Raw genomic sequence first — 12,432 nt, 5'->3', positions numbered from 1 at the left:
AAAATAAGTGTATCGTAAAGTTGTATTCGGAAAGAATAAACCAGTTTTATTAAGTAAAGAACTTGTGTCGCTAAAGTTTCGTTGGAACGAAGTTACAGAAAGTTAATTAACAAACGGAGACGTAACAATATGTAAAGTGTAGTTGAATGCTAGGATACCATAGGTGTAATGACAGGATAGCAGGTTTTTAAAGAAATTGAAATAAATGCATGAAGCTACTTTTAAAAACAACATGTTATCATATTGGTTTGTACTGCACTATTATTTAAAGGTGTGAAGCTTGCTGTTGGAACTTGTATACAAGATGTTTCAAAACTAACTTTGTCCAAACATGCCTGTCACTCTATTTTATGTAAAGACTCTTCATGTTTCCATGAACCTTTGCTTTTCATTCATTATTCAGTTTTATAAAAAAAAACTTTTATTGAATTCTACATTTTAATCATGTTGTAATTATTTCAGTGTATTTATTTGAAATCAAAGCAACTGTGAATGAAGTTACTTCTGGCATCCTTAGATATGGGCATACATAGTACACCCACACATGTGTATATCAAATAAAACTAAAGATAGCTATTTCCTATGCTTGATAAAGAAAAGATGAAGGAGTTCAGCTTTTTCGTTCTTTCATTTTATTCATTTATGTTTTTGTTTTTTTTTAAGAAGGGCTATATCAGACTCAAATTTATACTACTTTTCAAGCCACCTCAAAAATATTTTCATCCAGAATTGTATAATTTTACAACCTTTCTTCCTATATTGAGAAAGATATAAAACATAAGCAAGTATGGGATATCTCTTGGAAAAAAGAAAATGTTTTCAGTTATTCTATCAGTCTACCAGTTAATGTCACTGTTAATGAATTTGAGTTTTGTAAACATAATTTAAACTAGTTAAACTGATAGATCTGTTATTTTTCAAAAGCCACATATTATTAACATAGTTTGACAGTTGAAGTTTTTTTGTTTTGTTTTTTCTACTGATCAGTGTATGATTCAAAGAATATATGTAGATATTATCTTTATCATGTGAATCTCATTCCATTGTGTATCAAACAACTTTTGTACAGGAATCATAAGTTATGTAGCAATGTTTAGCTTTTTGTTGAATAACACCTGGGGGCTTTTGTATTATCTCATAAAGGTTACATTGGAAAAGGAAGGATGCAGTGTTGCTACCTTAAGAGCAGCCATATATCACATGGGTGTAGTAGTTTCTGTTGCTAACCCTCTTGGACTTGGTGATACCATCTTGGACATTTACAAAGGCCAGCTAAAGTGGTTGGAAAAGCTAGAAACTCAGCTATTGACATCTGGTTTAATGGATGATAATGATCCAACAGGTAAGAAAGACAACCTTCATAAGGAGTGTTATAGCATGTTATAATTAGACATGTTTTAAGGTAGTACATATGCATATGAATTATTTGTTAAATAGATCTACTAAGATTGACCTTGTTGGGCCATTGGTTTAACCCTTTCTCAGCATTGTACCACAGAGCATATGTTATGATATCTATTTGTTTGTATGTGCTGTAGAATTTATAGCATATACTAACCTTTTTTATAACTATACACAGAAGTATTTACATATAATGTATCTTAGGGGGAATTCTTAAGTCTACTAGTGGTTATATGTTGAGTAGATCACAAGACAAAGTTATGTAACTATCACATATTGATAATATGTTTTCACAGAAGTTCTGGAATAAATCTTGAGGCTTTTTTGACAATCACTGCTTGACTTCTACTGATGTATATTACCAATAAACTTTAAATAAAAATGGGAACAACTGTGCTTTTAGTTGTACAAGAAATGTCTGTTATTATCATTCCAGACAAATCACAAAGTAAACGTTTGAGAAACCCCAAAATCTTTCCCAAATAAGTTTTGAATATTGGATACCTGTAAATTGTGAACTGCATGTTTTAGGTATAACAAGGTGAATGTTGTGAATTGCACTGGACAACAAAATATTTGCTACTGGAGAAAACTCAAGTGATTTAGGGTAATTTGATGGTGCTGATTTCAAAAATGTAGTCAGAATTTTTTATAACCCCTACATTTTGGGTTATTGTGATATATCAATATTTTACCAACACTGTTGAGATACCATGCAATCAACTTAGTCCAATAGATTTATGCTGTGAAATCTAGGTTTGCTTGGACAGTTTAATGGGTAAAAGGCATACATTTTTGATAACTTCAAACATTGACTGTATTGTATTGTATTGGTGTAAAATTACAAATATATTGTTCATATATGCTATTTGTTCTTGATATAATTGTAGTGAATTGCATCACTTCTGCTTCATTCTCACACTCATCTGCTTTGCCTGGGAATTATAAAACCCTCACATACAGAATGGGGAACTTCTTCATTCAGATTTAAAGCAATGGACTATATTAGCTAAAGGAACATGAGTTTCAATTTACCAAAGTTGCCATCAAAGTCTTGCTTCTCATTACACCATCAATAGGAGTGTAACACTACCCCTATTGTAACTAGCACCCTTTTTAATCTTGCAGCTGTTAATCATTTCTCAGTTGGCAGTCTTATAGTCATGTTTTTGCTCGTGGTTTGATTCACTTATCCACAAGTTTTTACTTTCTTAATTTTTCTACTTCAGTTACATTGTTATTTACCATTTTTGTTCTATTTTGTGGAGAGTTATGAATTATTTTATTTCTCTCCTCTTTCAATTTTTTTGTGTACTAACAGTTTTAGTTGGTCATGACTACAACTGCTGTTACTGCTGCAGCAGAATTATCAACCACGTCCAACAGGTCGGAAGGACAATTCTCGGCCCATGAAGGACGGCTCTGGTCCGTTGAGAGTTGACCAATTTCATGCAATAATCAGAACAAACTGATGATCGTCCTATCAAACCTGCTCAGGGTTACAGTGATCTGGAAGTTTAGAATTTGGACAGCCTTTCCTCCCTTCCTGAATATGCCTGACAGTCATGTGTCATTTTGGGAGACTTGCCCAGACTTCTTTCCCCTTTGATGGAATTGATTATTCAGGTGTGTTATGTTCTGTCCTTCTTTCCCATTTCCTATTGTTCTACTCCTTACCATCTCATAGAAAAGGCTTTGGGTTATTATTTCATATTTCCTCGAATATTTGGGTTCATGCGAGTCATTTGGGGGGTCAGTATGCCTCGACTCCCATGTAACTGAGGATGATCACACTTTGGATTATCATTTTTCCAGCTTTCCTTATTTGAACTCGCAATATTTGGTGTCACTTCTCCCTTAGTAGGGATCGGATCCTGATAATTTTTCCAATATTACTCTGACCACCTTTCTTGGGTTCGGGCTGGTGGTGGCCAGACTCTTTCAATTTTTCCACATTTGGAGATCCTTGGCAGTAGATCCATGCGTTCTGAAAGTCATTTCAGTAAGTCTAGTCCTCTACTTACATTCATCTCTCCATTTGTCTCACAATCCTGTTTCCTTCCCTCTTCCTCAGGATCCCGTTTTTTGCCTGCCTGATCCATTCCAGGGACCTTCATTTCCACCATTATATGGAATATGGCTGCTTCTTGCCTCCACAAAAGACAACTCAGTCCAACATCCTCAGTATATTCTCCAGGACTCTGTCATGGTGGTTTGGTCTGTCAGTGTGGAGAGGTTTTTTCTTCCAGCTACAAATATTTGGTTCATCTCAGATTGTTTTTCAACTCCCTCCTCCTTTGAGCCCTATCTGCACTACTTTAATTGTGAGCTAATGAATGTCTCATATGCAATATACCATCCTCTACTACTGCATGAGACATTCTCTCTCATTCCTCTTTGTCACACCCTCATGCTTCATCGTTAGTAGGTTTTGATAGACCAATGGAGCCTTATATGGGATCCCTTAGATGCCTCTCTTATCCTTCCTCCTCCCTTACAGATATACTTCGACTGGTGGTTGGATTGGAATGATAGTACCATGGGTGTTCCTCTTTTTCCTCCTCAACCAGAATGTCACCTTTTATGGATGCTTCTCATTCAAGTTGGGGTGTATGTTGACACTTGGGAGGTTTTGGGGCAATGGTCTCTTTTCGAGGTCTCTCTCCATGTCAATCTCTAGGAACTTCCTTCATTTCCTGCAGGCTCTTTAAGGCCAGTTGGTGATGGTCCACTCCAACAATTCTACAGTAGTCTCTTACATCACCAGACAAGAGGCACTCGGTCGACAGACCTCTGTTTCCAAACATTAGATCTTCTGTATTGGGCCCACTGCCATCACATCACTTTGTTTATATATCATCATCTGGGTGCTCTGAATTTGGTTATCTTGTCCCAACAAGATTCTCCGTGTTGAGTTATCTTTGGATTCTCACATTTTTTGGGTTTTGTGTGCTCTGTGGGGTGTCCCAGATTTGGACGCTTTTATCATTTCCCCAATTTTGGTCTCCTGCCCTCATTTTTTGGTAGGAGCACTCTATGCTCTCAGTCAGGATTGGTTGGGTTGGTACCTATATGCTTATCCTCCTATTCATCTCCTTCCATGTGTCCTTGCCATATTTCAGACCACTCCATGTAGTGTTCTGCTTCTGACTCCATATTGGCTGGCTTACATGTGGTTTCTACTGCAGTGCCAGTTTTGGGTCTTGCCTCCTATTTTTCTTACTTTATATCCGAAACTCCTCTGTCAGCCCCAGACTTTCACATTTAGCTTCCTTTGTTTCTCATCCTGTTTGTCCTTCCACCATGGCAGTTTACCAACATAAATGGTACACCTACCACCGTGTTGGTCTGTCTGTATGGGTTATTGTTTTTTCCATTCTACTGTTCCTCACATACCATCCTTTTTGCCTTGGCTTTTTGAACAGGGTCTTTTGGATTCACTTGTTATTGGCTATAGGGTGGTGTTATCTGCTACATTTCAGTATACAAAATGTGCTTGTGTTTTCCAGTTGCCAGTCTTATCCATTTCTTTCTTTCCTTCTGCTTCTTCCATCCTCCCCATCCTGCTTCACTTCCTGTTTGGCACCTCAATGTGGTCCTTCATGCTCTTCCCTATCTTTCTTGTTTCATTTCTGCTGGCATGCGAACATTGTCATTCTGATGTGTTTGCGATTGTTGTTTGCTGCATTTTGTTTCATAGTTCCTATGCCCTCCTCTTTTCTGATCGTTCCTTTATGGCAAAGACTTCGACTTCTCATTAGGGTAATCCTACCTTCACACCCTTTTCTTTTCCCTCCATTTCCCACCTTTATTACCATTCCAAACCTGCTCACATACTTTACCTGGTCAGGGCTCTTTGATGGTATATGACATGAATTGTGCTCTACCATAGTGTCAAAGTCTGTTTGTTTATTCCATGGAATTCTCACCTCTCTTGTGACCTTTTTTCCCATTACCCTTACATGTTGAATTTGCCAGTTCATTCATCTGGAATTCTCTTCCCTTTCTCCTGATGTTTATCACCTTTTTCATGTGTTCTTTCCATCTGATCCATCACCTTACCATGTCCCTGGTTGTACATTTCCATCTTCACTTGGAGGACATCATTATTGCTATAACAGTTTGTCTGTGGGTGCTCCATTCATTTTCTTTTTCTTTGTAGGGGCTCTTATTGCATGTTTGAATCCTGCTCTGTGGCAAGTGTTGACTGACCAGGTATACTTAGTCTCAAATCTGCACTGTACGACCTGTAATTATATAACATGCTAGATGACTGTGACGTTGAGGCTCCTCCTACCTCGGACTTGATATACAATTACAGTTGCTGCCAGACGTTGGTTGATCAACTCCGTCAGTGTGTTCTCTCTGCTTTAAAAATACAATGTCATAACACATATCCAAGTCATATTACACCCACTGTTGAGTACCGCTCATAGGCATACCTCAAGGTCTTTTGCTTCATAAGTATGTTTGTACTGGACCATACATTCATGGACTAACATGAGTAAAGCAGACAGAGATCACTGCTCATCTGTGATGATCTGTGGAGTTTAATGCTTGTTGTACCTCTGGACTCTCCAACACATTATTTCCCTCCTTCTTCTAGTGGAGTATGGGAGTCTTTGCCACTTACCAGCCATTAGAGTGGTGGACCATGGAAGCCTGTCCTTTTTAATGTGCACAATAACAATCAGTTGAGACTGTGGCATTCTGCTGGTGTAGATGACATGATGCCCTTCCTACTGCAGACCTGACATATAATTCCAGATGCCACCAGGTGTTGGATGTAACACTCCGCTATATATTGCAGTTTGCCCCTCCAGCTGAAACACCTTCCTTCCTAGCATCTGCCAGATGTCAGTTCCTGGGAATTGGGTGTTGGTTAGAGCCAGACCAGCCACATAAGTCTTCACATGTGTTTAAATGGTTACCCTCTTCCTACTGCAGACTGGATGATAAATTCCCAGTGCCACCAAGTTTAGGACTGGAGATGCACCCCATATAGCCATCCCTCTTCCTACCATCCATATGGATCTGGTGTTGGTTGTAGCCAGATGAGACACATAACTTCCTGCAAGTTCTAAGGTTGGTTACCCTCCTCCTACCACAAAGAGTATACCTGGCTCAGAAATGGTGTGGTCTCCCATGGGTGTGTTGTTTTTAGTTCCTTGTCACGCCCAATTTATATCCTTTATGTGACTCCTCAAGGGGTAATCTTCTCCATGACCTTCCACCTGTTCAATGTGGGATTCTAGCTATTTGTGAGAGAATGTTAACATTTTCTTAGACTGAAGATGTATTTCTGATAAATACTTATCTCCTCTCACATTTCCAGTGTGGTTTGGTATGGTCTGACCAATCTCGAAGTGCTTAATAGTTGTAAGATTAGATAGGGCGCTAGTTATGATAGGGGTAGTGTTGCACTCCAATTGGTGGAGGATTGCTGCATGATCATTTGCATGTTGGTATGCTGAGTTAAGTGGGAATATCACGGCTAGTGGCGAGCAAAACAATTACGCCGATAGAGGGCAGTATAAGGCAAGAAAGCTTTTTTTTGAGAGGAGGTGTCTATTGGAAAGACATTTTCAGTTTAAGAAAATGTTAACTTTCAATGAATAAATAAAGTTATTAAAGAAAAAGTTATCATTTTCCCGATATATGAGAATATTTTGAATAAATCTATCATAACTCAAAAACTAAAAGTGATCAGTAATTTTTGACATGATTTTTATAATCAGTATTGTCAAATTACTCAGAAACAGTTTTATTTTTTAGTATCAGAGAAAAAAATTTTTTGTTGTTGCCCAGTGTTGTTCACATGATACCAAAAATTTTTTTTAGCTTGTATGACTATAGGAAATTTTGAAAGTGATAATTGTATTTGTGTTTTGATCGTTTATATATTTCATTAGCTACTCATTATTGCCATATATACACATATATATATGTACATTTGGTTCCTCACTTTGTGTTTTGTTTGTCATGTGCCAGGAATAATGGGATATATTCAGAGAACTGCTAGAAAGAAGCAGATGGGCACAGAAGAAACAGAATTTGGTAAGGCCACTGTTTTACAAAACACTTCTTCCGAAATGGCTAGCTTTTGCACAACAACCTTTATTCAGTCTCAAGCTAATGAAAGTGAAAAGGGTGAAGAAAAGGACATAACAACTGTAAAACAGTGTTCTTTGAGGGAACAGAATAAAAATAGTGACACCATTGAAGGTGCATCTAGTCAGTCTTGTATTTTTGAACCAGAAATAGATCAGCTTGATGAAGATCTTGGACAGCAGCTGGGACAAGTGGGGGGAATAAGAGAAAATTATATGGCTGCTCCTATAGAAGTTTTAGGTAGTGACACCAACAGCGTTCTATCAGCTGATGAGTTTTTTTATGATAGAAAAGAATTAAATCGGTTGTCTTCTTCAGACTCAGACAGCTGTCTAACATTATCAGGTCTTTCCTCTGTTGAAAGAGGCAGCAAACAAAGACATTATGCAGAGAGAGATTTCTCATCTGAAGATGAGCATGTTAGTCCAGGTGCTGAAGCAGCACAGGAAATTTTCTTCTCATTAGAAAATGCTGGATGGCAAAATGTTGATGATAATATGTTGGCCAGTATAAAAACTAAGGAACCTCATACAATTGGAACATCTGTTTCAAAGGGAGAGATAAATACTGAGCAACTGCAAGAACAGGAGAAAGCCAGAATTATTATTTTAGAGGATGTAAAAGCAGTAAGTGTGGAAGCTGATGTCAATGTCATATGTAAAAACGAGGAAGAAGAAGCTCATGAAAACAACATGTTGAATAGTGTTGAAAATAAAGATTTATCTGCTTCACACAAAGAAAGTAATTATAAGAATAATGAGTTACCTGAAATGCAAGTGAGTAAAAAAAGTGTGGATTATGAACTAGATTCAGGAGATAAGAATGATAAAGATAAATGTTATAAATTGTTTGGAGATAACATAATTGAAAAAGTTCAAAGTATTGAATTTTTTAATGAAGATACAATTGAAGGAAATAGTAATGTTAAATTATGTGGAGAAGAAAAACCTGAGAACAATCAAAATATTGAAATTTTGCAACAAAGTAATTCAGAAGGAAATGAGATTAATCAATCATATAGAGAAGAAAATTTTGAAAAGGATGAGAATATTGAAATTCTTGGAGAAGGTAAAAGTGCTGAAGATGAAGTTAATGAACATTTTGAAGGAGAAAAGAATAAAAATATTGAAATTCTAAGAGATGAGACTAATACATTATCTAGTAAAGAAAAAACTGAAAATAGTAAAATTCTGACAGAAGATAAAGCGGATGAAGATAATGAATTGCATGGAGAAAAAAATCTTGAAAAATATGAAATCAAGGAAGAAAGAAATAATGAATTATTTGGTGAAGTAAATTCTGAGAAAGATGAATGTATTGAGGTTCTTGAAGAAGATGGGACTAATGAATTACCTGAAGAAAATTCCAAAAATGTTAGCAATATTGAAATAATTGCAGAAAATAAAATAGATAAAGATGGGGTTAAGGAATTATGTAGAGAAGAAAATTATGATGAAGAGGAAATTAGTGAAATGGCTGCAGATATGTTAAATGAATTAAATAAAGAAGAAAAGCTTGAAAATATTAATATGCTAGGAAACAACAGAATTAATAAATATGAAATTGATGAAGCATTTGGAGAAGAAAAGTCTGAAAATAACATAAATACTGAAATATTAGAATATCAAACTGAAGAAGAAGAGAATAATGAAGCATGTTTAGAAGTAAATTATGAGAATGATGAAAATATTGAAATCCTTGGAGAAGATAAAAATGAGAAAGATAGGACTAATGAATTACCTGTAGAAGAAAAGGATGGAAGAGGTAAAAATATTGAAATAGTTACAGATGATAAAGCTGGTGAAGACAAGTTAAGTGAATTAAATAAAAAGAAAAAATTGAAAATGTTAATATGCTAGGAATAGACAGAATTGATAAAAATGAAATTGATGCAATACTTGGAGAAGAAAAGTGTGAAAATAATCAAAGTACTGAAATGTTAAAATATCAAATGGAGGAAGAAGAGAATAATGAAGCATGTGTTGAAGAAAATTCTGACAGAGATGAAGATATTGAAATCCTTGGAGAAGATAAAAATGAGATAGATAGGACTAATGAATCACCTGTAGAAGAAAAGGATGAAAAAGGTAAAATTAGTGAAATGTTTGCAGAAGGTAAAACTGGAATTTTTGAAACACAAAAAGAAGAAAAAGATGAAAGCATTCAACTGTTGGAAGAAAGTAAAGGTGGTGATATTATTGAATCATCTAAAGAAGAAAATACTGAACTCCTCAGGAAATGTCAAACTGGGGAAAGCAGCTTTTATGAATCATCTGGAGAAGAAAAGGTTGAGATAGATGGAGATATTAAAACACTTGAATTGGACAAGTCTGAAGAGAATGTAAGTATTACAATGTTTGATGAAAAAAAGTCTCAAAACAATATAATCATTGACATTATTAGAGAAAATAAAGATGAGAATACTGAAAATTGTGATTATAAGAGCGAAAAAGATGAAAGTGGAACTCAAAATAATGAAAGTTGTAAATTATTTGGAGAAAATAAAACTAAGGAGAAGGAAAATGAAGAATGTCGTAAAGATTGTGAAAGTATTGAACATGAAATTAATGAATTACATAGAGAAGAACATTCTGGAGAATTTGAAAGCAAAGTTCTTGTTAAAAAAGAGACTGAGATAAATAAGAACAATGTTTTACATGAGGAAGAAACAGCTGAGGACAAAGGAGACTATAAAATTCTTAAAGAAGATCATAGTGGAAATAATATGGAGACAGCTGTTGACAGTCTAGGAGTTGATTTATTTGAAGACATGCAGTCATCACTTGTGGTCATAGATGCTAATGAAAATGTACAAGAATTACAAATGGTTGAGGAAGATGAGGGAGCAAAATTACAAGAAGAGATTATGCTTGCAATAACAAATAATGAACATACCCATATTTCAGTAGGTAATAATGAAGTTACTTACAGCAGAAATAAAAGAGATGAAGTAGAGATAGTTAGTGAAGAAGAAACAAAACCTATAAAACAATTTAATCATAAGGACAAAATAGATTTCAGTAGAATTGATGTCCAAAATTCTGAAGATAATGTAGAACAGACTCTCAAAGATGAGGATTATTCTTTTAGAAGCATTGAAGAAACTTTTTCAGTCAAAGCAAGTGTTAGTGATTTAAGTATTTCTAATAGTTGTGTTGAAGGTATTGTAGTCCTAGATCAAAATAATGATGAATCTGATTCCATGAAAACATTGGAAAATAAAGAAGATGAAGAACTTTCTTATAAAACAGAGTACCCTGAGAGATGTGATGCCAAAGACATATCTGTCACTCAAAATTGTACCTTAAAAGAGCAGGATAATGCTAAAAGTACAGAATCTACAACACAAGGTGGGCCAGATGAATATGAAGAACCTCACATGACAGAAGGCTGTGTACAAGAAGACGATATCATTGATGAAAGTGATACACTGCTTGACATTGAAAATTCCACTGAAAATGAAGGTATGGATTTCAAGGAAGATGAGACATTAAAAGTAGTAGATTCTGAGGAATTACCACTTATTGAGAAAGTTCACATAGGTCATATTAAGTCATATGAAGGACTTCCAGTAGATGCTGTTAAAGAAGAACCCTGTATTAGAACAGTGATAGATCAAGATTGTCCTGCAAATGAAATCACAGAATTACAGCAAAGTTCTGGTGATTGTGATACTTCTTCCCATTTAGAAGACTCCTCTAAACTTTATAAACTTCCAATAGAATCTGTTACAGAAGAACCGTGCTTTAAAACAGTGATAATTCAAGATTGTCCTGCGGATAAAATTAGAGAATCAGAGAGATATTCTAAAAGTGGTGATCACCCTTTTGTTTTTGATGACTTAAAAAGTCTGGAAAGGAGATCAAAAGGGGATGTTAGTTTACCAGTCATCAGTACAGCAGCTACTAATGATTGTTCAGGAACCAGAGGTTTAAATTTCTCCTTGATTTCAGTAAAAGACCAGACTGTAGGAAACTTTAACCAAAAGAATGGTTCTAAATCCACCATTATACCAGCAGAAACTGAGCATGCAATAGAACTTGATGAAGAGTTAATTAAAAAACATTATGAAGATATGAATAGTGAAGGCTTGTTAGATCTAAGAGACATGATGAAAGATTCAAGAATTGGAAAGAAACAAGCACCTGTAGAGGAAGATGATATAATTAAAGTAGATGCCTACATGCTAGAAATCAATGCATTGCAAGAGCCATTTGAAGATCAGTCTGTTCACCTTCAACAGGATTCAGAATTTCAAGTTGAAGATCATCCCATTCATCAACAAGATTCAGAGGTTCAAGTTGGAGATCCTCCTGTTCATCGACAAGATTCAGAAGTTCAAGTTGAAAATGAAATCCAGAACTCATTGCAGGAAAGAGTTCAGGAACTCGAGACAGTAAGTACAGGACTACTATCTAAATATATGTTAATATTTGCAGTTAGGGGAAGTATGCGTATGTAGCAAGAAATGGAACTTAATTGATGTAGAATATGAAAATGGCAAAATCCCAGTGAGAAGTAAATAACGTTTCAGTAAAAATTAATCAAAAACAAGATCCTTTATTTTTTGTACATTTTAGAAATTGAAAGAATAATTTAGCAAGATATAACCATTTAAACATGCTAATCTCATTCTACAATACAACTGACATTTTAAGATGTTCAATGGGTTATTCTGAATACATGTGGTAAAGTCACTGAAAAGTCTACTTTTACATTGGAAGATTATGTGTTAACGTACATTACAAGCACTTTTTTTTTCCAATTTTGTCAAATGGATAGATTCTGTCTTCTTTTTTACACCATGGTCTATAATATATACTAAAACTTTGATATCAATAAGCATTACATTTTAATTAAAATATATCAAACATGAAATTACAAATGCAAGTAAAAGAACCAGAAAAAATTCAAAATGTT

The 12,432-nt window shown here is 35.1% G+C and overlaps 1 protein-coding gene across 3 annotated transcripts in view; it reads left to right on the top strand.

Annotated features, from left to right (window-relative positions):
• LOC106476223 (myosin-3-like) overlaps positions 1 to 12,432 on the top strand; it is a 100,698-nt gene that overhangs the window by 25,824 nt on the left and 62,442 nt on the right. For 2 of the 3 annotated variants that reach the window (XM_022381209.1, XM_013936893.2), the window contains exon 1: positions 9,285 to 11,908. In XM_022381209.1, the coding sequence (XP_022236917.1) occupies positions 9,365 to 11,908 (2,544 nt within the window). In that variant the 5' untranslated portion in view covers positions 9,285 to 9,364. Of the gene's footprint in view, positions 1 to 1,143; positions 1,343 to 7,392; positions 11,909 to 12,432 lie in introns of those variants that run through there. The other variant, XM_022381213.1, reaches the window with a different exon arrangement.

Source organism: Limulus polyphemus, unplaced genomic scaffold (assembly GCF_000517525.1).
Source record: "Limulus polyphemus unplaced genomic scaffold, Limulus_polyphemus-2.1.2 Scaffold153, whole genome shotgun sequence".
Lineage (NCBI taxonomy): Eukaryota > Metazoa > Arthropoda > Merostomata > Xiphosura > Limulidae > Limulus > Limulus polyphemus.
This window is presented reverse-complemented; position numbering and strand designations above follow the sequence as displayed.